Source organism: Acinonyx jubatus, chromosome B4 (assembly GCF_027475565.1).
Source record: "Acinonyx jubatus isolate Ajub_Pintada_27869175 chromosome B4, VMU_Ajub_asm_v1.0, whole genome shotgun sequence".
Lineage (NCBI taxonomy): Eukaryota > Metazoa > Chordata > Mammalia > Carnivora > Felidae > Acinonyx > Acinonyx jubatus.
Window position 1 is genome coordinate 38956184 of NC_069387.1, and position 25222 is coordinate 38981405.

General features: G+C 40.0%; 2 protein-coding genes across 6 annotated transcripts in view; one reads left to right on the plus strand and one right to left on the minus strand.

Annotated features, from left to right (window-relative positions):
* AKAP3 (A-kinase anchoring protein 3) overlaps positions 1-3069 on the minus strand; it is a 51939-nt gene extending 48870 nt beyond the window's left edge. The window contains exons 1-3 of one of the 5 annotated variants that reach the window (XM_027074080.2): positions 2971-3069; positions 2371-2511; positions 307-435 (exon numbers count right to left, since the gene is read on the minus strand). The gene's annotated coding sequence lies outside the window, so the exon portion shown is untranslated. Of the gene's footprint in view, positions 1-306; positions 436-2288; positions 2512-2970 lie in introns of all 5 variants that reach the window. The other 4 variants (XM_015061412.3, XM_015061415.3, XM_027074081.2 and 1 more) reach the window with 4 other exon arrangements.
* Positions 3035-25222, plus strand: part of NDUFA9 (NADH:ubiquinone oxidoreductase subunit A9) — a 37049-nt gene continuing 14861 nt past the window's right edge. Inside the window, exons 1-6 of the mRNA XM_015061416.3 lie at positions 3035-3181; positions 10688-10858; positions 11219-11316; positions 15340-15431; positions 17846-17987; positions 22398-22500. Coding sequence (XP_014916902.1) covers positions 3133-3181; positions 10688-10858; positions 11219-11316; positions 15340-15431; positions 17846-17987; positions 22398-22500 — 655 coding nt within the window. The 5' untranslated portion in view covers positions 3035-3132. The remainder of the gene's footprint in view (positions 3182-10687; positions 10859-11218; positions 11317-15339; positions 15432-17845; positions 17988-22397; positions 22501-25222) is intronic.

Sequence of the window (25222 nt, forward strand, 5' to 3'; positions counted from 1 at the left end):
AGTCTCATTGTCAAATTGGGAAGCAGGGAGTAAGAGCCCCTCATGATCCCAAAAAGATGGCCAAGGAGATCTGGTCAAATCTGCAACAAAATAAAAATTTCAGCAGTAAAGATGGTAGCTTTAGCTGTAATGCTACTGAGTGAGAGGCTTATTTATTCCCAGAAAACTGATGCAAAAATTAAAACTGTGCAAAGAAGGAGGCTGGGATGAATACTAAAAGTTAACCATAGCTTGTCACTGAATTCTCCTTTTTAACACAGAGGCTCAGAAAATGGGCTGTTTTATCAGTCCAGTGGAATTTCTTACCTCTGTAGCACTGGAATAGTGAACCACAGAAGACTCCAGTGATGCCCAGTGAAGATGCTGGGATGTTCTTGCTCAGCTCAAGATCTTGTTTCCTCCCCCAGCCTTCCATGTACCTCTCCCTTGTTGGGACTGAAGAGTGACATCAGAATCACAACTGGTGATATCATTGTCTCTATAGCAACAGTAGTGAAGCTACCAGAAACTGAGTTGTCAAAGGACAAGGGGGATAGGTGAAGATACACTTCAAGGCTCTGATGCTTAGTTTGGAAGGACTGGGCTGACTTGCTTCCAATTATTTTTCTCCTTTAAGTATCTAATTTAGGAAGGGAATACGGGACGGGGAATTTTACCAATGGGTTGCACTTAAAACAACAGTGTTATGTACAAACAAATTCAGATGGGTACAGAGAAGAAATAAAAACTGAGCATCTGCTAATTTTTTTATACAAAGCCCATGGAATCATTTCATTTTATGGACTCAGCCTTGACTCTGTTATAAGCATCTTACCTTTTGTAATAATAATAATAAATTTGCAGATATTTTGCCCAAACTGACCATTTCTGGGTTATAATTTTGTTTTTGATGGTCAGATACAATAGCACTAATCCTTTCTCTACAATGCCTTGACCTGAGAATGAGCTGGGATAAATCAGACCAAGAGGCATTTGATTGGCAATTTCTTTCCTTGAGGAGGACTTTATTTTTAGTACATCCCCTTTAGAAATGTTATCCTAGGTACTCTTAATTAATGACTCCATATAGGACTGATATGTAGTTTCTATGAAACAAGAAGAATCTTGATCAAGGTCACAAGATAAAGTTTACAATTGTTAACAAATTCAAAAGTGACTGACTTGTTTGTTACAGGCTTTCTTCAACAAGGTTATTTATCTATTGATGATTTTTTTATACTGCCTCAGTTTTTTCATCTTTAAAATAAAGAAATTGGGCTTACTCATGTCTTACATCCCTTCAAGTTCTAACAGTCTAGGATTTTGATACTTCAGTGATATTTAAATAGAACTTCATTTACATGCATACAGTATTCTGCAGTTGAGAAAGTACCTTCACACCCATTATGTCATCTGATCCTCACAATAACCTTTTGAGGTAATAGGGCAGGTATTACTTTCCCTGTTTGATAGGTGTAGAAACTTGCCCAGGTCACAACTATTAACTGGTAAAGCTAGGACTGGGATCTAACATTCTGAGTTTTAAGTCAGTGCTTTTTGAAAAATATGCCACCTTGAAACTAGTATTGAGAACATCAATCAGTGTTTGACTTGGAAATGTAAAATACCATACTTGGCATGTTACACAGGTGTTAGGAGGATAGTGATGATAATGGGGTCTGTCAACTTTTCAGAACCAGTTTTTTATAATCATATTGACCCCAGAATCAAATATCAGAAAATTTTAAGCGCTGGGTGAAAACTGGACGAGGCCAAGAGATTTAAGACTGTGTAGCATTTTTAAACTTCTCTGATTTTCTTCAAAAGTTTCTTTCCTCTTGCAATTCAATTTGGTAGATTGACTTTTACAACCAATTTTACAAGCCTAATAACCTCTGCTCATTATGGGACTTTTGTCCATCCAAGCAACTCGCACTGCTTTCTTCCTAAACACACACACACACACACACACACACACACACACACACACACCAAAAAACAAACAAAACCCCAAAACACTGAAAGAATTACCAATCTAGAAAGATCCCCCAACTAGTTTGTTCTGATAAGCCCAAGGCAGATGTCTCACAGCAGTTTGCTGTCTCCTACTCCGATATCTTGAACGACCAAAATAGACTAGTTAAAAAAGCCAAGTACTTAATCTTTCTGGAATCTCCTTGGAGTCTAGATACCTCTTTCTAAAACAGTGCAGATTCTCAAATTGGTCCACAGTTAAAAAAAAAGTAAGAACCACTGTTCTAGAGTCATCTTGAGTTTCCTTCTAGAAAAATGTGCAGTGGCATACGTACCCACTAGATTTTACTTAATATTTCAGGAGGTTCACAGACTTCCTTAAGTCCACTCATGAATCATACACCAGGATAAGGATACCTGGATTCACATGTCAGTTGGTGGTAAGTGATTTCATATATAAAATAGCAACGAAGACACTGATGGAGTGATGACCACCTTGGGTGTCTGAGAAGTTTTCTTCAAGCAGAAACTTGAGCTGGAGTAGACATCTAAGTGAGCCTGCCAGGCAAAGGGTACAACAAGAGCTAAGTCTCCGGGGAGAGAATGTGCACGAGTTCGACGTGCACATCCTCATTTCTATTTTAATTCCTCCCTTTCTCTTCGTCTCTGCTTCACTCCTTTCTTTTCTGACTTCTCCTCTAGACCCTGGTTCTCTCCTTCGAGAACTTCCCGAGCGCAGGGGCCGCGCCTCTACTTTCCCCTAGTCTCACCAGAACTTCTCTATCTGACATTTTCAGGAAATAATGAACTGAACTGAGTCAGGAAAGCTTGGCTCAGGCAGCTCGGGTTGTGCCATTTTGTATGCCCTCGAGCCAGTCACTGGCAGACTCTGAACTTCATATTCCTTGGTAATGAGATTATCTTTACGGTCGGCTCCAGATCTGAGATTCTGACCCCAAAATTCTTCACTTTCTATTTCCCCTTTTTGCCCTCTTTTCCACGTACCCTCCCTCGTACCTTGCTCTCCTCCCCAGTTCCCTCCAGTTTACACCCTATCCTAATCTCTGACCCGCCCTTTCTTTTCCCGTTGGCGCCTGCGCAGCAAGGCGTGGAAGATTACTTTTGGCCCAGCTCAGTAGCCGTAGCCAGAGCGCCGGTTGCGGGGGATTGTGGGAGAAGATGGCGGCCGCCTTCCACCCTAGGGTTGTCCGAGCCCTGCCAATGTCACGTAAGTGTCACCGGGAGCTGGGGCTCCCTATCGGGATTCCGAGAAGGGGATCTGAAGTGTTGGGAGTGGTGCCGTGCTGCAGCGTTCATGCCTACTCCCAAGGCACCTCGGTTTTTCTAGGTCCGGAACTGCCTGTAGTTTCTGCTTTCCTTTTCCCCTCCCCGGCTCACATATTAAATTGTACACTTGGAAAGGGGTCTGTGCTGAGCGAACATGAGCAACGGGAAGGGAAAAGGAGAACGTGGCGGGGGGGGGGGGGGTTGTAAAGGATCGAAAGAATGAGTTCTGGTAGAGTTGGAACGGTTTGAGATTATGAGACAAGTGTGTGTGGTCGGCAGCGGGCCTTTTGGGCCCCCGTGGGGGGAAGAATCAGAAAAAGATGGGGGGAAAAAGATAGTGAGAGAATGTTCTTAATGGATTGACTGTATGATCTTGTGCAAACCCTTAATCTCTCTCAAATTGAGATTCTTCCTGTTACAGTGGCGGTAATACCACAACGTCAGGGAGTTTCTGAAACGGTTAAAGTAACATTTATAAAAGCATTTTCTAAGTCCGAGGCATTTCTGCAGTTGTAGAGTGTGTTAGGTCGAGGCACTGAGGTCTGGGGGAGCGAGGGATGCTGGAGAGAGAACCAACAGTCAGGAGTTTAATGGAAAGAAAAGGGAAGAAGAGTAAAGGATATCTAGTGTTTGTCTAAGCGTTGTTTATTTTTCCTTCTATTCTGATTGGATCTGCTGTCACGGTCCTCAGTTTAAGAATACAGTATATATTTGCTCTTAAACACACACAAGGAGGCAAGAAAAGCAAGGAATTGGAAATACAGTTACGGTTCATTATCATTCTTCTGCCTCCATCCTTTCACAAATTTGACCCAATCAGCCTCCAAAAGTTGTATTTTTTCGTAGTGTATTCTAGTCATTGCCAAATATTGTTTGTTCTCAAAATTAGCTGCATGTTAGAATAATTTTTAATGCTTTTAGAAAAAATAGAAATGGGGACTCATTGCAGAGGTATTAAATCAGAATTTTTGAGATCGGCTCCTTGCACCTTAAATTTTAAAAAGCTACACAAGTAGTTCTGATGTTTAGGCTGAGAAGCAAGTCAGAAGTATTTGGAGGACTTTTTTAGTTTTACATCTTGGGTAGGGCTTCTGCATACTACTGGGAGGGAAGGTTCACATCATTTATAGTGATGGTTTTGTAGTCATGACTTCTTTGCAAGACATTTGTTGGTTCTTGTCAAAGTATTACATTGGTGTGACATAATGTAGATCATGAATGATAATAACTGCTATTGGTTGAGTATCTGCTATCTGCTATCCACAATCCTAAATATTTCCATAAACATTTTCACTGTAACGTACCCCTTTTAAATTGAAGCCATTGCTTGTGCTCTTAACCAGTATGCTTTATTGTCTGTGGTAAAATAAGCTTTTGCATAAACTCTGGAGAGGCAAGTCTAGTGTGTAACATAATCAAAACACTATAGAACAGAACTGTGTAATACGTTATATATGGTGAAATGTGGAGAGACTATTAAGTACCATAGGAAATCAGAAAAGGGAAATATTGTATCATTTGAAGTAATTAGATTGGAAGACCAGTAGAGAATTGCAAAGCTTCCACTGATTTTTTAGGGTTGTTACAATCTGGAAAGTCAGAGAAGCTGGGTATTTTCCCGGCACGGGCATAGGCAAGGACAAGGTGGAATCAGAAGAATTCACAAGAATGGAATCACAAAGTACTTAGAAGGGAGTGAAATGACTACCTATAGATCTGGAGTAGTAGAAAAGAAAGTTGAATGCATTAGATGGGTTTAAATAATGGAGGCCTTTGGAAGTCCAGCAGTTTAGACCAGTGGTCTCCAAAGTGGGTTTTGTAAGAGGAATCAGTGGCATACAAAAAAGTGGTTTCACAGGATGCCTGGGTGGCTCCAGTTGACTAAACATCTGACTTCTGATTTTGGCCCAGGTTATGATCACATGTTTTGTGGGATTGAACCCTGTGTCAGGCTCTATGCTGATGGTGCAGAGCTTGCTTGGGATTCTCTCTCCATCTCTCTCTGCCCCTCCGTGGCTCCCAGGCATGCTCTCTCTCTCAAAATAAATAAACATAAAAAAAAATATATGGTATCAGAACTTAAGAAACATATTTAGTAATAATAACAACAATAGCTAACATTTCTGTAGTTCAAACTATATACCAGCTACTATTCTAAGTGCTTTAGTATGTTTTATAATGTACACAACATATTGGTACTACATAGAATGTATATGTAATTTATAAATAAATAAACCAATGCAGTGTGCAAGCAAATGTGTTTGGAAAGATTGGTTTAATATTACAGTAATTTAAATATTACAGTAAGAAACCAATATAGGTTTTTGAGCAAAGGAATATAATGAATAAAGGATATTACTCTCCTAATGGTGTTCATAATATGTGGAAGAAAATAGGCTGGAGCCAAACAACTTATATTTACTTATTGAGCACCTATTAGTGCAAAGCACTGTGACAGGTACTTACTCATATATTAATTTTCATGTCAACCCTCTAAAATGTAAGCTCCCTGAGGCCAGGCACTTTGTCTTTTTTACTGTGCTAGTTACAGTTTAGAATAGTGCTTGGTCCATAATTTTTGGAGAAAAAAAACCCAAATAATTAGATGAGGTTACTGTAATATCACCTCAGGAATTTTGAAGTAATAACAAATGAAAGCATCTGTTACTCATAGAGAGCTTAACATGTGCTAGATAATGTTCTAAATACTTTATATACATTACTCTAATCCTCATAACAACCATTTGAGGCATTATTAATTCCTTGGCTGCAGTCATTTTTCACAATTTATTAACTGTCCTTTGTCCAGTGTCCTCATTTCCTTCCTTACTCATCATTTTAATCATTCCCTTTTATAAATTCTCAACTTCCCAGTGCATCTGCCTGTGGCATTAAAAAAAACAAAAAAAAAAACCAAAAAAAACAAGCTTACCACATATTTCTTGCTTACCCCTGAGCAGTAGAGAACTGAACTAGGGAAAACTCCAAACTGACTTATTTTAAATTCATGAATACAAACATCAAGTAGATTTTCAGTACTACATTTTTTCAAAGAAATTTGCTTTCCCTTTCTCTGTAATGATTATTTACCATTGCCAATCTCCTAAAACTTCTAGCATGTGCTTCTCTCTCATTCTCAACTTAACCTAGAAATCAGCAGTGTCAGGGGCATGGGGTGGCTCATTCGGTTGAGCATCTGACTCTCCATCTTGGCTCAGGTCATGACCCCAGGGTCGAGGGATCAAGCCTCATGTTGGGGCTCACACTCAGCATGGAGCCTGCTTGGGATTCTCTCTCTTTCCCTCTGCACCTTTCCCCTATTCTCTATCTCTCAAATAAAAAAAAAAATAAAAAGGAATTAGATGAGAACAATCTTTTTCTCCACCACAAAAATCTAATAGCTGAGCTGCAATAATTTGCAACTTTCCTTCCTGTTAAAGTGGATGAGCTCCTTTCGTTTTGATCTGAGGCTAGTTCCTTTGCTTTGCAATCCATCCCATCCTCAATTACCTGTGCATTTCCTCCCCTGAATCATTAATGTTTCCCCTCTACCAGCTCATTTCCATCAGTGTGTAAATATGTTATAATAGCTCATATTTAAAAAAAAAAATCCTTCCTTGTCCTCATGTTCTAGTCCTTTTTTCCCCATATCTCCTCAGAAGAATCATCGATACTCTTTTTCCCACTCCCTTGCCTTTCATTCTCTCTTGCCCTCTCCAGTAGACTGTCATCCCCACTGCAATAAAATTGCTCTTATTAAGGCCATTCAGAACCAACATCTTCTAGATCTGTGGTCCTCTGTCCCCATCCTACTTTACTTTTCAACATTTGACAGTTAACTCTTACCTCTATCAATCACTCTCTTCGTTTGGCTCCTACCATTTCCTTTTTTTTTTCCCCCTTCCCTTACTGGACTGCTTTTCATTCTCCTTTGCTGGCTTTTCAGGCAAATCACTTAACCTCTCCGAGCCTGAGTTTCCTCGTCTGTAATCTGACAGTAAAAATTGTATTAAATAAGACAATACCTACTAAGCACATAGAACAATGCCTGGCATCGGGTAACAGCTTTGTAAGTTTTGCTGTTACTATGACAGTTATTGTTGTGTGTCTGATCTGCAGTGTTTGTTTTAACCTTTCAGATGCATGGTTTCAGACGCTTTTCAGTAAGCTAGGTTTGTTTTAACCTTTTTAGTGTGGTTTCAGATGCTATTCAGTAAGCTAGGCTTTTTGTGTAATTTCATGCTTTTGCATAGGGAAAAACCATGGTTTCTGGGCAGAGTGCCACTGAGGGTCTGGTGCAGAAAATAGACACAGACTTACTTATTTACTTTCCTTCCTCCCTTTCCTTCCCTTCCCTTCCCTTCCCTTCCCTTCCCTTCCCTCCCTCCCTCCCTCCCTCCCTTCCTTCCTTCCTTCCTTTTTTTCCTTCCTTCCTTCCTTCCTTCCTTCCTTCCTTCCTTCCTTCCTTCCTTCCTTCCTTCCTTCCCAATACAGAGCCCAACTTGGGGCTTGAATTGACTTTTTTTTCCTCCAAACACAGATTTTCTAAAGCAATTTCTATTTGTTTCTTTTAGCTTTCCCCAAGTTTACAAAGCACTAGTGCTCTTGGTAAGCAGTTTGTTGATTGGAGCAGACGTTTATCAGCACTTTAGACCTTTCAGTTGTTTTTTTACTTACTCCCTGAACATTAGGTAACTTGCTCTAAAACTGCCCTAATGAGTTTCAAGGCACTTGAAAATTGACATGTATCCAAAGGAGTTTTACACTTCTGCCAAATGAGGAATAGTTAACAGAACCTAGGATGTGTAACCTGGAGAAGACTTAGTAGAGATATCGTTGCTACACTTATGTGTAGAAGAGGGATTAGATTTGTCCTTTGTCATTCCAGAGGAACATAGGGATCAATGCTACTGGGAAGCAGCCACTGATCTCCCATGTGGTGGAACTTGCTCACTATTGGATGGAATGAGTACGGTCTGCCATGGGAAGTGGTGTTTCCCAGCCTGGCAGACGTTCGGGCTAAGGCCACATAGTCTCCTTGCACATATAGACTGGGTGGAGAAGATGTAAAGCACTGATGCAGGAATTTTGAGGATCAAGAACTTGAGTGTATGAAAAAGAAATAGGGAGAGGTTTGACAAATCACTATTAACCTTTCCAAAGTTCAGAAATCTTTTCTCAAACACTCCTTTTGTCATTACTTTTGATGATTTTCAGTAGTTTTATGTTAAGTGTGAACTGTACGCTTTTTTAAAAAAATATTCTATACGAACAGTCCTCTACCTCCAGCATATATCATCAACTTTATTTTTCATTCATCATCAGTTTCAGAGTCTGTTCCAGGTAAATCTTCTGTTACCTGCACTAGGCTTATTCATTTCCATCTCTACATTGTTGTATGTGTTACATGTTTCACATGGAAATCTGTTGTTACTCCTCTTTAAAACCTTTCTCAAAATAGTTTATTGCTCAGTAGGAAAAACCGACAAATAACCCAATTAAAACATGGGCAAAGAAAATATACGGAAGGCCAACAGGTACATGAAAAGGTACTCAACATTACTAGTCATCAGGGAAATGCAAATTAAAACCACAGTAAGCTATGACCTCACACCTGTTATAATCACCATCATCAAAAAGACAAGAGATAACACGTGTTAGCGAGGATGTGGAGAAAAGTGAGCCCTTGTGCACTGCTGTTGGGATTGTAAAGCAGTGCAGCCACTATGGAAAGCAGCATGGAGATTCCTCAAAAAATTAAAAATAACAACTGTACAATCCAGCAATTCCACTTCTGCTAATATATATTCAAGGGAAGTGAAAACACTAAGTCAAAAAGATATCTGCATTCTCATGTTTATTGCAGCATTATTTACAGTAGCCGAGACGTGAGAACAACCTAAGTATCCATTAGGGGATGAACAGATAAATAGGTTGTAGTGTGTATATGTGTGTGTGTATATGTATATACATGTGTATATATATATGTATATACATATGTATATACATATGTATATACATATGTATATACATATACACACACACATATATATATACACACATACACACACACACACACACACACACACACACACACACACTGGAATATTATTCAGCCATAAAAAATGAGGAAATCCTACCATCTGCTCCAGCATGGATCGACCCTAAAGGCATTATCCTAAAGTGAAATAAGTCAGACAGAGAAAGACATATACTGTGTGATCTCACTTATATGTGGAATTAAAAAAAAAACCCCAAACTCGTAGAAAAAGAGCTCAGACTTGTGGTGGCCAGAGGTGAAGGGTTGTGGGAGTGAGGATTGGAGGAAGGTGGTCAGAGGGTACAAGCCTACCATTATAACATAAAAAAGTACTCGGGATGTAATGTACAACATGGTGACTTTAGCTAATGCTGCTGTAAGATACATAGAAAATTTAAGGGAGTTCATGCTAAGAGTTCTCAATGCAAGGAGAAAATTGTTTTTTTCTTCTTTCATTTTTATTGGATCTCTATGAGTTGGTGGATGCCAGCTGAACCTAGTGTAATCATTTCGTTATATATATATATATAAATCAAACCATCATGCCATATGCCTTGAACTTACTTACACAGGGCTGTATGTCAGTTCATTCTCAGTAAAACTGGAAAAAAAAAAGGCCCCCCCAAACCTACTTTATCCAGGAATACTTCCTCATAATTATCTGATTTATTGCTCCCTTCCTTGCATTCTCTCAGTGCCTTTCACTGTGGAGGTTTCTACTCTCTTAATTTTTAACTGTTTAATTTTTTTAATGTGACTTAAATATTGTATCACAATATATTGTATATTGTATCCCATAGGGCAGGGAATTTATAGTTGACCTTTGAACAATGCAGTAGTTAGGGGCACTGACCCCCTCCCCTCCCCATGCCGTAAAAAATTCATGTATAACTTTTGACTCCCCCCAAACTTAATCACCAATAGCCTACTGTTTACCAGAAGCCTCACTGGTAACGTAAAGAACTGATTACCATATTTTGTATGTTTTATGTGTATGTATTATATGTTGTGTTTTTACAATAAAGTAAGCAAGAGAAAAGAAAATGCTATTAAAGAAAATCATAAGGAAGGGAAAATACATTTATAGTACTGTGCTATATTTATCAAAAAAAATCCTCATATAAGTGGACCCATGCAGTTAAAACCCATGTTGTTCAAGGATCAACTGTACTTTCTAATTTTTATATATTTCCTTATGACGTATGGATTTTTTGTTGCAGCTGTTTGTGTTTATTATTGCTGTAGGCACTTACATTATAACTTTTAGTTTAAAAGTTCATTTTAAACTTAAGTATTTGGAAGTACTGATAGCAAAATAATGTTACAAGTTTCTAGGAAAAGAGGTTATTCATACTCACTTTTATATTAACATTTGCCACTTTTTTATACTCTGGGGTTTTCTTTAAGGTTCTTCTATTACTGCGAGAGCCGTAGCTGTGTTTCATGGCCCTCCTCGTCGCCAGCTTCATCATTCACTCATACCTCATGGGAAAGGTGGGCGTTCTTCAGTCAGTGGGGTTGTGGCCACTGTGTTTGGAGCAACGGGATTCTTGGGCCGATATGTTGTCAACCGCCTTGGTAAGTAAAGTTCCTTGAGTTCAGTATGCTCAGTGCCACTTATTAGGGTTGCCTAATGAAAACCATGATCCATGTTTCTTTTCAATTTAACAGTGTTACAAATTACTTGTATCTTGGATTTATGTAATTTTGATTTGCTGTATGTTAGGAAGCATTATCACTCTTCCTCTGTAGGATGTTGAAACAGGAATAGGGGTCTCTGAAAAGTTATGGCATCTCTAGCAGGGCAAAATATGTTTTTGTGAAACATGATTTCCATTTACTTGTCATGCTGTAATTTAAATATTTACCAACTCACTGTTGTATAAAGTATACATACTATGTTAGTATTGATCCTTGTTTCAATCCGTTCTTTTTTAGGACGTATGGGGTCACAGGTGATCATACCCTATCGGTGTGAAGCATATGACACCATGCACCTTCGTCCCATGGGTGACCTGGGTCAGATTATCTTTCTGGTAAGAGTCTGTGTGACTGATTGCTGATTACTGGAGTTGACTGATGTAAAGTACTGAGGTCATTTTTAGGAGAGAGAGGCAGTATAATAAAGCAGCAGTTTCATCTCAGAGTGAACCAAGGGCATCCTCCATTTACCTCATTCTTATAAACTCTTATCTAGCAGTTGGCAAATGTCATTTTCTGTAAAAAGTCAGTTGGTAAATATTTTAGCCTTTGTAAGTCATAGGGTCTTTGTCATGATTACTCAGCTCTCCCCTTTTGCCTGAAAGTAGCCATAGATAAAATATAAATGAATGGGAGTGACTGTGTTCTAATAAAAGTTTATTTACAAAGTTAGACTATAGGCTAGATTTGCCCATGGGTCATAATTTGCTGATCCCTGCTCTAGGCCCCTGCCATCCAGTATGGTAGCCATTAGCCACATGTGGCCACTGAACACTTGAAATGTGGCCAATCTTAATTCAGATGTGATGTAAGTATAAAATACAATCAAATTTCAATGACATAGTACAAAGAAAATAATATAAGTCATGAATAATTTTTTACACTTACTAAATATTAAAATAATATAAGGGGTATATTTGGTTAAATAAAGTATATTATTAAAATGAATTTCGCCTGTTTCATTTTACTCTTTAAGAAAAAAGTTTTTAAAATATTTATTTATTTATTTTGAGAGAGAGAGACAGAGAGACAGAGAGAGAGAACATGTGTGTGCTTGGGGGGAGAGGCAGAGAGAGGGAGTGAGAGAATCCCAAGCAGGCTCTGAGCTGTCCGCGCAGAGCCTGATGTGGGGCTCGAACCCACGAACTGAACCATGAGATCATGACCTGAACCGAAACCAAGAGTTGGATGCTTAGGCAACTGAGCCAGCCAGGTGCCCCTAAAATTAAAAAAAAAAAAAAATTTTAATGTTGATTTACTTTTGAAAGGGAGAGAGAGAGAGACAGAGACAGAGACAGAGTGTGAGTGGAGGAGAGGCATAGAGAGAAAGAGACACACACACAGAATCCAAAGCACTCTCCAGGCTCTGAGCTGTCAGCAGAGAGCCCAACGTGGGCCTCAAACTCACAGACCGTGAGATCGTGACCTGAGCCAAAGTTGGGATGCTTAACCAACTGAGCCACCCAGGCGCTCCTCATTTTACTATTTTAGATGTGACTAGTGGAGAGGTATCTGGGTGGCTCAATTGGTTAATCATTCAACTCTTGATTTCGGCTCAGGTCATGATTTCCAGGTCATGAGATAGAGCCCCGCATCGGGCCCCTGTGCTGGGAATGGAGCCTGCTTAAGATATTCTCTCTCTCTCTCACTCTCTCTCTCACTCTCTCTCTCTCTCAAAAAAAAAAAAAAAATTAATAACAGTAAATGTGAGAGTAGAAAATTCAGAATTGCCTATGTGCCTTATGTTATATTTCTGTTGGACAGTGCTTCCGTAGACTGAAAATCACACATACGGTGTTTTATGACTTGCTTCCTTGGCACAGACTTAGCTTAGAACACTGCTTGCTGTGCCTTCCCTGTTGTTACTCTTTAATCTGAAGGTTCTTTCTTTGGGCCAGTGGTTGCCTATGGGGCGAGGCAGGGGATACAGGGTAGGGGAGACCCTTCAGTGCTGTGATTAGAAATGTGTGGGCCTTTATGGTTGCCACAATGACTGGTGATCATACTGATTTATTAGCTAGGGACCAGGGATGCTAAGTAGCATACAGTGCCCAAGGCAATCCCTTTCCACAAAGAGCTCTGTTGCCCCAATGTCTACAGTTACCCTATTGAGAAACACTCTGGATGCTTCCTCTCCTATTCTTCTGCCTAAATTTTCCTGTGTTTATCATCCTGTATGGAGTTGAGCTCTTCCATTTACACACTTGCCCCTCTTTTTTTTTTTAATTAATATAATTTATTGTCCTCAGTTCTCAGTATTTAAGAGTCTCTTATGGTTTGCCTCCCTCCCTCTCTCTTTTTTTTCCCCTTCCCCTCCCCCATGGTCTTCTGTTAAGTTTCTCAAAATCCACTTTCCCCTCTTAAAAAATATTTGGTAAACATCCTTAAGATCTCTGATACATTCATTCAGAGTATTTGTGATCTCTCTTACATTTTTACTTTTAATAGCTTTTCATTTATTCTTTACTGAAAGTTCACAAGCTAAGTATAATACTATACTGGAAATTTCTTGTTTCTATAAAGTGTTTTTCTTTTCTAAAATCTTAATCTTCATGGTGTTACAGTTACGGGAGCTTAGCTTTTCTCCTGTTTCTTTGTGACTTGAGATTATGGGTCGCCTTGTCAGTCCTCAGAATTAAAGTATTTCGCAAATAATAGGTGAACACTTTGACTGGCTTACACATGCAGAGTCATTGGAATTGAGCCATATGATGTATATTCCGTTTTTACCACAGGTATTTAAGCTTTGATGAGTAAGACCACAGGGAGCTCTCAGTCTTAAAAGAGAGTGTGGAGACTAAACATATAACTTTGAATGTAATAATGTTTACAAAAGGGGAAGTACAGGAAAGGTAAAACAGGGGAGACTTCACTGTTGTTTATTTTTGAGAAGGATGGACCATACTGGGTGTGGAGCCCTGATTTCCCTGCTTTGGTCTCCATTGGAAACTTCTGTCTTAATGGCCACTTGGTTTGCTAACCTGAGTGCGCTCCCTGGGCCTCATCCCTGGGAATTTGGTTTCCTTTTAGTTCTTTCTCTCCAGGCATCCCTCTTGGGCCTTTCATGCAATTATGCACCAATCTCTTCCACTGTGAATCTTCTTGGATTCTTTTTCTTCTCCCTTTGCCATCTTTTCTAAAAAAGTTTCAGCTCTGTATGTGTAGAACTGCTGTTTTTGTTGGGTATGTCACATACCGTGCAGCAGATTTTATGTCTCTTTTACATGATCTTCATAACAAACACATGAGGTAGGTTGTATTTTCAAATTTTTTATTTTTTATTTTCAAATTTTACATGGAGTTGGGAGAATTTGTACAGTTTATAAAAAGGCAAATGGAATTTGCATTCCTGTCTGACTCCACAGCTATTACTCTACACTTCTCTTGTCCCCCCCCCCCCCACCCCCCGCACTTCTTCGCTTATAACTAGTTCCTCCTTCTGAGAGCTTCATCTTTTGCTCTGGAATCGGATTTCTGTAGCCATGGCTCTCTTTTCTAAATTGCACAGGGATGTTAGTGCACCCCCTCCTGCTCACTTCCCCCCTCACCTCCCTCCCCACTCACTCTTACGTACACCTTAGCATTTGACCCTAAGAAACTTCTTACTGCTTATTATTTCCCATTCAAATGCTTAAAAAATCCAATTTCATTTTAATGTAGAAAATGCTGTACCTTTGCTAGGGGTTATTTCATCCCCGGTTTCTATTTTGGACCCAAATCGTCAGTCTGACTATAGTCTGAATCACTCAGAACTTTAGTTCTACACGAAAATCTGCCATGGGCTCAGCCTGCACTTTGGGGCAGGTCACACCTCCCCGAGTGTGCTTGACATGTCTTTGAAGTAGAAATGACTAGATCTGGGATTGTGAAGAGGAAAGAGTTAAAAAGAAATAAGAAAATAGTCACGAAGGCTCCCATTTTAACATTAGCCTTTAGGAGATAGTCCTCTTGTCTTTAGTCTGTAACTGGTTGCCACCAAAAGGGAAAGTCCATTTTCCTCCCAAATAATCCTTGGTCTTTGGCTGTGTTTCAGGAAGGGAGATTTGGTAACTAGAATCCCTTACAAACTTGCTGGGGACAGTTGGGTGGCCAAAAATGGATATGCCCCACTAGAAATGAATATTGTCTTTTCTAATTCTGTCATTTCATTACCTGAATGAAATAGATGTTCTTTGACCTATTTGTCTCCAGGAGAGCTAGAGAATCAGCAAGGAGTTCAGACCTCATGACCGTTTTTGTTGTAATAAATGGAGCCTATATAAAATGGTACTAAATTCTGACTATATCAGATGGCCTATTTTGAAACGTGCCAGGGGAGACCCCTTATGTTTTCATCTGACCGGCTACTGTTTTTCTAGGAATGGAATGGCAAGGACAAAGATTCTATCCGAAGAGCAGTGAAGCACAGCAATGTGGTCATTAATCTTGTTGGGCGAGAATGGGAAACCAAGTAAGTCTTTGGCTTGATTTTTCTTTTTCTTTTCTTTTTTTTAAATTCAAATTCAAGTTAGTTAACATACAGTGTAGTATTGGTTTCAGGGGCAGAATTTAGTGATTCATCACTTCCATACAGCACCCAGTGCTCATCCCGACAAGTGCCCTTCTTAATGTCCTTCATCCATTTAGTCCATCCCCCACACCGCCTCCCCTCCAGCCACCCTCAGTTTGTTCTCTGTATTTAAGAGTCTTTTACAGTTTATCTCCCTCTCTGTTTTTATCTTATTTTTTCTTCTCTTCCCCTATGTTCATTTGTTTTATTTCTTAAATTCCACATATGAGTGAAATCATACAATATTTATTTTTCTCTGACTGATTTATTTCATTTAGCATAATATATACTCCAGTTTCATCCACGTTGCTGCAAATGGCAAGATTTCATTGTTTTTGATTGCCAAGTAATATTCCATTTTGTGTGTGTGTGTGTGTGTGTGTGTGTGTGTGTGTGTACACACACACACGCACACACCCTCTTTATCTATTCATCAGTTGATGGACACATGAGCTCTTTCTGAATTTGGCTGTTGTTGATAGTGTTGCTATAAACATTGGGGTGCATGTGCCCCTTTGAATCAGCATTTTTGTATCCTTTGGATAAATACTTTGTAGTGAGTTGCTGGGTCGTAGGCTAATTCTATTTTTAATTTTTTGAGGAACCTGTATACTGTTTTCCAGAGTGGCCACTTTGCATTCCCACTTGCAGTGTAAGAGGGTGCCCCTTTCTCCACATCGTCGCCAACATCTGTTGTTTCCTGAGTTGTTAATGTTAGCCATCTGACAGGGATGAGGCAGTAATTATGGTTTTGATTTGTATTTCCCTGATGATGAGCAAGGTTGAGCATTTTTTCATGTGTCTGTTAGCCATCTGGATGTCTCTTGTTTTTTCTTTGCATGTGATGACTTAGTTTCAGTAGACATTCACTGGGTACCTTCTACTGTCAGGCATTGTAGTTGTCACATTTTTTATTAGTCCATCATTAAGCATTAATATTGAACACCCGTTTATATACCCAATAACACCCTTTCAAGAGGTTTAGTCGGCGGTAAGTCTGGTATGTAAGCAATGTGATATGTTACCCATAAAAAGCTAATAGAGATTGTGTTAGTATGGTTGGTGTCATCAACTTGACGGAACCACCAGTTGTTCATGAATTACTGATGCTGTGTTTGGATTTGTCCAGCTGGGATGGATTAGGTAGGAGGATTTTGCCTATCCTGCTGTTTGTCAAACTGAACATTGGTTTTTCTTGTGTAAACAGTGTTCTAGATCTGTTCACACTGTTAAAGATAACATGAATATTGGTTTGAACAGTTCTTTTTACCTTTTGTGTGGGTTGTTCATCAACAAATAGTGTTTTAATCTCACAGTTCCGCAACACTTTGTTCACACCATTTTCTTAATATTTATTAAGTTTGATTATCTATGTCTGCCTTAGCACATATTTTTAAGTTCTTTGATTACTTTTTGACTTTATATCTCCTGTAGTGACTTATAGCAGTGCTTTGTACAGAGTATTAATCTTATTATGTAATGTTGACGTTATTGTATTAAATTGGTGACTGATTTTTTAGTTTCTTTTTTTTTCCCGGAGGGAAAAGGATAAGAAGGCCCAAGCATAAGAAGTGGTTCCTTTTTAGCTCCCAACACTTGCCCCCTCCCTACCCAACCACTGCAGCCAGATACCCTTAAAGGGTCTCAGCCTTGGGATTCCTTGAGGACAGAGAATATTATGTGTGCTGATTTATAACTTATGGTGAGGTTTAAATTATGTACAGTAATGACAGTGAGCAGTAAAGTTAAAAAAAATACACACATATATACTATATATATATTTTTTTTTTTTCTTACATATATATTTTGATTTTGGGTTAAATCATTGCCATTTAAACATTTAACTATTATGAGGGTGCCTGGATGGCTCAGTTGGTTGAATGTCTGATTCCTGATTTCAGCTCAGGCCATGATCTTAGGGTCATGGGATCTAGCCTCATGTTGGGTTCCATGCTAGGTATGGAGTCTGTTTGAGATTCATATTCTCTCTCTCTCTCTCTCTCTCTCTCTCCCCCTCCCTCCCTCCCTCCCTCTCCCCCTCTCCCCCCTCCCCCTCCCTCCCTCCCTTCCTCCCTCCCTTTCTCTCCCCCTCTTCCTCTTCCCCCCCCACTCTCCCTCCTTCTGCCCTTCCCTCACTCATTCTCTCTCTCTCTCTCTCACACACACACACACACACACAAATTAAAAATAAATAATAAAAGTTTAACTGTTATGAATTCCAGCAATAGTATGGAAAACCAGTTTATCACAGAAAACTTTGAAATCCTGAGTCAAGTGTTCTTAACTGATCCTCCTTTTTTCTTTCTGTCTTTCAGAAACTTTGATTTTGAGGATGTTTTTGTGAAGATTCCCCAAGCAATTGCTCAAGTGTCCAAGGAAGCTGGAGTTGAAAAATTCATTCATGTTTCACATCTGAATGCTGATATTAAAAGCCCTTCTAGATATCTGAGAAATAAGGTAAGTGACAAGTTGACCTGGGAAGTGGTTCACAGAGCCAGAGTTTCTTGGCCCCTTTGAAACATGAGTTAAGTGAGAAGGGTTTCTCACTGACATTTCCAGAATTAAAAGGGGCTTCTGATTCTCTGTATCCAGAACTAGATTGACGTGTGTGATATGTGTGTGTTGTGTTCTGACAATTTGGTTAAGTGCCCTCTGTTTGCAGGGAACTATGGTAAGGGGCTTCAGAGAAAGACAGAACATTATTACCTGTTCTCAGAGTTCTTTGACAATGGCTCCAGCTTTTTGACCCACTGCATTTTTTTATTGAACAAATTATTTATTAAGTACCTACTGCATGCTGCATATTGAATTAGGCGGTAGGCATACGGTAATGAATAAAACAGACTTGGTCTTAGCCCATATCTCATTTCTAGTCCACTGAGGAAAATAACTCCAGTTGTGCCTGGTGTTGCAAAGTAGAGAGCTGTGCCATAAGAGCGAACTGTGCCATAAGAGCATATAATGGGGGAGAGAGGACATCTATCAGTCAGGTGCATTTAATTGCTAGCATCCGAAAACCCAATGTTAAAGTCCCCATGTTTCTGAAAAATCCAGCAATTGGGATAGGGAAGCTTAGCCACATTGGTGCCAGGGTACATCAGGGTTTCAGCTTTGTTTCTCTGTGATTCTTTCACCTCTTTCTTTTTGTGTAAGCTCTGTTTCTGTAAGAAACAGAGCTGGCTAGCAGCATATCTGAGCCTCACCATTTTCATACTGCATGGATGAAGGAGAATGGGTGTGTGCACTCTGTGCCTGCCTCTCCCCTGGCATTCACAGAATCCTCTGAATCCATGGTTATTTGGAAGGGCAGGGGCTGGGGCTGGAGTCAGTGGTGGGGGAGAGAGAAGACTCCAAGATGCCCAGCCCTGTAGCTTACACCACTGGACAGATGGTGGTGCTGTTGAATAAGGTGAGAAACACTTGAGAAGGACAAGGCTTTTGGACAGTGGTTCTTAGTTGTAGCTGCTCATTAGAATCACTGAGGAAATTTTGAAAAATCCTGATGCCCAGGCTTCACCCTGGCCAATGAAAATAGAATCTCTGGGGATAGACCTTGGGTATTTGGTATTTTTTAAGTCTCCCTAGAGAGTTCCACTGTGCAGCAAAGATTGAGATAGAATATTTACAGAGAAGGAAGAGGATGATCTAGTTTTGTACTCAGGTCGCATTTCAGGTATGTGTCAGTCATCCAAGTCACAATGGTGAATGGGGTTTATGATCCTAGAGCTCAGAAATGAGGTCTGGTTTGGAGATACAAAACCAGTTAATTGAAGCAATGTTTGGGAATAAGATTGCCTAGTGAGGAAGCATAGATTGAGAGAACTTTGGACGGGCCCAGAGGAGTACCAATGATTAGTGTGCTCTGGTAGACAAGGAGACACCTGTAAAAACCCAAACAAGTAAAAAGACTGAGAAGGAGTAGATGTGGTGAGGTGGGGAAACCAGGAGAGTACAAGGTCATGGAAGCCAAGGGAAGACCGTCGCAAGGAGAGAGTAGTTGCTTACGAACGCCATTGAGAAGCTAAGGGAGGTGAGAACTAGAAAGTCACCTTGGATCTGCGGACATGGAAGTCATCTGTGATCTGACCAAGAATGGTTTGGGCGCAGGTGTTAGGGCAGAATCCAGAGCACAGGTGAGCAGAGAGTGAGCAGGAGCCGAGGCAGTGGGGATTGGAAGGGCAGGCAGCATGTGTAAGTGGTTTGGTAAGAGGATGGAGGGAGGCAGGCAGCTGGAGGAGCATGTGGAGTTGGGAATCTTTGTCTTTTTCTTTTTCTTTTCTCTTCTTTTCTTTTCTTTTCTTTTCTTTTCTTTTCTTTTCTTCTCTTCTTTCTTTTTCTTTCTTTCTTTCTTTCTTTCTTTCTTTCTTTCTTTCTTTCTTTCTTTCTTTCTTTCTTTCTTTTCTTTCTTTCAAGGCCTTGACATTGTTTAAGTGCTGGTGAGAAGGTTCTGGTTAAGAGACTGAGGATAAAGGAGAGAGTCAATTGGGCAGGTTCCTGAGGAAGGGCAAGTGAGCCCTGGAGCATGGGAGGCAGGGCCATTTCCCTGTGTGGTAAGAAAGGAGGAGAATTGTAGGTTTTGTGGTGGGAACTTGAGGTGGTTTTTGTCTGCTGCTGGATTTTCTTTGAATTAGAAGGTGAAGTTGGTTACTGGAAGGAAGAAAAAAGTAAGGGAGGAATCTGAATAGGATAGAGAGTGTTTGAAACTGTCATGAGAGAATACCTAATTAGAAGAAAGCACTACTTGTGGGAAATGTTGAAGATGCAGTTAAAATGGGTGACATGAGTGTATAGTGGTACCAGTTTATGATTTTTTAAAATTCAGGTGTCATTAACATACATTACATTACTTTTGGGCATATAACATAATGATTCGACATAAGTATATATTGAGAGATGATCTCCACAATAAGTCTGGTTAACATCACCACACATATTCAAAGATTTTTTATCTCAAGATGAGAACTTTTAAGATCTACTCTTTGATTAGCAACTTTGAAATAGTATTTTCCTTACCGATAGTTGCCATGCTTTATGTTACATCCCGAGACTTACTTATTTTGTAACTCCCAAGTTTGTTCCTTTCACTTATACCTTGTACCTTCACTCATTTCACCCACCCTCATCCCCTGCCTCTGGCCATCTGTTCTTTGTATCTAAGAGTTTGGTGGCTTTTTGTTTGTTTTTTGTTTTTTTTTATTCCATGTATAAGTGAGATCATATGGTATTTGTCTTTCTCTATTTTGCTTAGCATAATGTCCTCAAGGTCCATCCATATTGTTGCAAATGGCAAGGTTTCCTTTTTTAATGGCTGAGTAAAATATTCTGTGTGTGTGTGTGTGTGTGTGTGTGTGTATCACATTTTTTTCATCCATCATCCCCCGATGGACACTTGGGTTGCTTCCATGTCTTGGCTGTTGTAAATAATGCTGCAGTAAACATGGGGATGCAGATATTTTTTCAACTTAGTATTTTCATTTCCTTTGGACATATTAGCAGAAGTGGCATCACTGGATCATATGGTAGTTGTATTTTTTAATTTTTGAGGAACCCCCGTGCTGTTTTCCACGGTGGCTGCACCAATTTACATTCCCACCAATAGTGCACAAGGGCCCCCTTTTCTCCACATCCTCACTAACATTTGTCATTTCTTGTCTTTTTGATAATCGCCTTGCTAATAGGTGTGAGGCGATACCTATTTGTGGTTTTGATTTGTATTTCCCTGATGATTAGTGATTCTGGGCACCTTTTTATACATGTTGGCCATCTGTATGTCTTCTTTGGAAAAATGTCTATTCAGATCTTCTTCCCATTTTTTAATCAAATTGGGGTGGTTTTATTTTTTATTGAGTTGTCCGATTATGATTTATTTTCCTCCATCTCTGAAGGCAGGAGGAGTGCATGGCTCAAAGGAGGCTAACAGGGTTCTTTCAGAATTGGGATTTTGCCTGGTGGGTGGAGTCAAGACAAAGGGACAAAGTAATTTACAATATTGGTAAGAGAGTGATTAAAAAGTTGGGCCATGGAATCTAATCTGAGGCAGGTTAGGAGGGCTTGATGAGTAGGAAAGCAGCATCAGAGGGCTAGAACGCCTGAGAATTCAGGTGAAGACCAGATATCTCAGGAAGAGATGAATGAAGCACCTGGAGGTATGGGAGGTTGCCATCTGAGAGCAGGATGTCTTCATTTAGTGTTTCAGAAGATAGGCACTTGTAGTTGTTGATATGGACTGTGGCCTGAATGAGTTGAGAGGGGCAGAAGTGGAGAGAAGAGGAGGTCATTGGAATTGAGAAGCTCAAGAAACTGAGAGGTTCAAGCCTACCTGGACATATAGGTCACTCACAGGAGTCATGCAGGTGGAGAGGAAGGCTGGACTCAGTGCTGATACCTGCATTGAAAGAGGCCTTGTCTAGGAGGAGATAGATGATAGGCAAGGGTGTTGAGGTTCGGGAGGTTCCTGGCCCCTCCCCGACTCCTCTGGGTATGTATGTGTGCTGCCACTTCCATATCGTGGCCTCCCACCACGCTATCCTTTCTCTGGCAGGCTGCTAGATTGTTGACACAAACTAGAGGACCTGTAAGTAGAAAGAAAAATGGAAGCTAGAAAAGTTCTACTCTGATTTTTCTCCTTTCTTCTTCAGCCTAAGCTTCCCTAGAATAAATACGGGAAGGAACCCAACAAGAGCCATATGAGGCAGGGCATTTTTGTGTATTATTTAAAAACAAAAATTCTGGGTAACTGACCTTTATGAATCATACCATAATCTGCAGAAACTGACCTTTGAAATACCAGTAACGTCCTAATAGTAGAAGGAATTCGAGCTTTGTTCTCTCCTCTCAGAACTCTGCTTTGTTTGGTTGCTTGTTTAGGCTGTTGGAGAGAAGGAAGTGAGAGATGCCTTTCCGGAAGCCATTATCATAAAGCCGTCGGACATCTTTGGAAGAGAAGATAGATTCCTCAATCATTTTGCAAGTATGTATGCTTGTGTTCTGTCCTAGTCATAGAAAAGAGGATACGAGTTAACCAGGTTGAGGTGAAGCGTAAGCTAACAGTGTTCTCTGATTTGACAGACTAAGGTGTATTTTCTCTCCCCCAGTTGCTTTTTTTCTCCCCAGAGGTCCTATTTGCCTAGTGTGATCTTCGTTACAGCCTGTGAAAAGAGCACCTTAGATTCACAGAAAGGTCGTGGGAGTTCTGTGAGGGTGGCAAGTCCACAAGAGGCAGCTTCCTTATCTGTTGCAATGGAGATGATAATGTCTGCCTCAGGACTGGCGTGTTACTGGAATGCAGTAGCCCCTGTCACAGCACCTGGCCCACAGTACCTGCTTAAATGTTGGCCTTACTTATTTTTCCTATGAAGCCCCTGTTTCCTAACTACTTTCTCACATTAGTCCACATTCAGTCAAGTCACTTAGATGTTGATCTGAAAGACAGAGAGGTAGTGTCATATTTTGTCAGGTGCGTGTAATAGGTCTTCCTTGTAAATAGCCATTTCTGTGGAATGGGATTAGGGATTGGTAAATATTAATTTGGCCATTGGTAAACTGGAAGTAGTTGGTATGTAAACTGCTTTCATGAGCTGGGCATCATGTTATGCTTACTCTCAGGGTTTTTGTTTGTTTAATAATTAGACTTGTCTAGGCAAAGGAAATCAGTCTCATTGACTAAGTGATGAGGTTTTGAGATTCTACAGGAAAAAAATGATTTCCCTGTACATTTGCAGGAGTGGCAGGGGAGAATACATTTTTTTATTTATTATTTATTTTGAGAGAGAGGGAGAGAGAGCACGTGTGTGAGCGGGGGAGGGGCAGAGAGAGAGAGACAGAGAGAGAGAGAGACAGAGAGAGAGAGAACCCCAAGCAGGCTCCATGCTGTCAGCACAGAGCCCAGTGTGGGACTCAGATTCACAAACCGTGAGATCATGACCTAGGCCAAATCAAGAGTCAGTTGCTTAACCAGTTGAGCCACCCAGGCACCCTTGGGGGGAGAATATATTTTTAAAGTCTGTGATAAGAACCCAGCTTTAGTTTCTGATTCTATCAAATTACCAGGTACCTGTCATTTTATTCACTTATATATTAGGAGACGATTCTGCCTCTCCTAGGGAGTAGTAGGATGGTTAGTGAGGCACAGTTTTATCATTAGCTTTCTATTTCTCCTCATTAGCTATTTATATTATTTCTTTCACTTTTCTTTGTCCTTTGTCCATGTATGTTTGGCTTTTTTTGAGAGGTGTTTTTCTTACTAATTTGTCTAGACTCTTTGTATATTAAGGGTACACATCTTTGGTTATATTTGCTGCAGTTTTTTTGTTGGCATGTTTACTTGAGTTATCTTAAAATTAAATAGACTTTATTTATTATTATTTTTTTAATGTTTTATTTATTCTTGAGAGAGAGAGAGAGACAGAGCATGAGTGAGGGAGGGGCAAAGAGAGAGAGGGACACAGAATCTGAAGCAGACTGCAGGCTCTGAGCTGTCAACACAGAGCCCCACGTGGAACTGGAACTCACAAGCCGTGAGATCATGACGTGAACTGAATGAAGTCAGATGCTCAACTGACTGAGCCACCCAGGCGCCCCGCCCCATTTGATTTTTTTTAGAGTAGTTTTAGGTCTGCAGAAAAGTTGAGTGCAAAGCACAGGTTCCCATATATTCTTTAATCCCTCAGTCTTTCCCCACACTTTCCTCTATTATTAACATTTGGCATTAGTGTATAGTATGTTTGTTACAATTGATGAGCCAATATTGATACATTATTATTAACTGAAGTCCATAATTTACATTAGGATTCATTCTTTATGTTGTACATTCTGTGTATTTTGACAAATGTATGATAACATCTACCATTAGAGTATCATAGAGAATAATTTCATTGCCTTAAAAATCTGTGTTCAGGGTGTGCCTGGGTGGCTCAGTCAGGTAAACATCTGACTTTCGCTCAGGTCAGGATCTCAGGATTCGTGAGTTCAAGCCCTGCATCAGGCTCTGTGCTGACAGCTCAGAGCCTGGAGCCTACTTCGGTTCTCTCTCTCCCTCTCTGCTGCTCCCCTGCTCACATTCTGTCTGTTTGTCTCTCTCTCACTCACTCAAAATATAAAACATTAAAAAGAGTTTCCTTCATGTCTTTTCATGGCTGAGAGCTTATTTCTTTTTATGGCTAAATAATATTCAATATAATATTCAATTGTATGGATGGACCACAGTTCATTTGTCCAATTTAGATATTTTTATCATGTGTTTTTGTGTGTTTTTTCCTCCTGATTGCTCATGTCGTTTCACATTCTGCATTAATTTCCAATTTAAAAAATTGTGGTAAAATACACATATAAAATTTACCATTTGCTTTGGACTGAATTATGTCCTTGTCTTCCCTCCTCTCCCCAGATTCTTCTTGAAGCACTAACTTCTGATGTGATTGTATTTGGAGATAGGGCTTTTTAGGAGGTAATTAATGTTAAATAAAGAAATAAGGGTGGGGTCCTTGGTGGCCTTAAGAGAAGAGGAGCTCTTTCCCTGCACATGTGCACTGAGGAAAGGCTGAGGGTGAACATAGCTGGCTGACAGCAAGCCAGGAAGACAGTTCTCACCAGGAGCCAAATCAGTTGACACTTTGATCCTGGACTTTGCAGCCTCCAGAGCTGCAAGGAGATACATTTCTCTAGTTTAAGCCAGCCCGTTACGGTATTTTGTG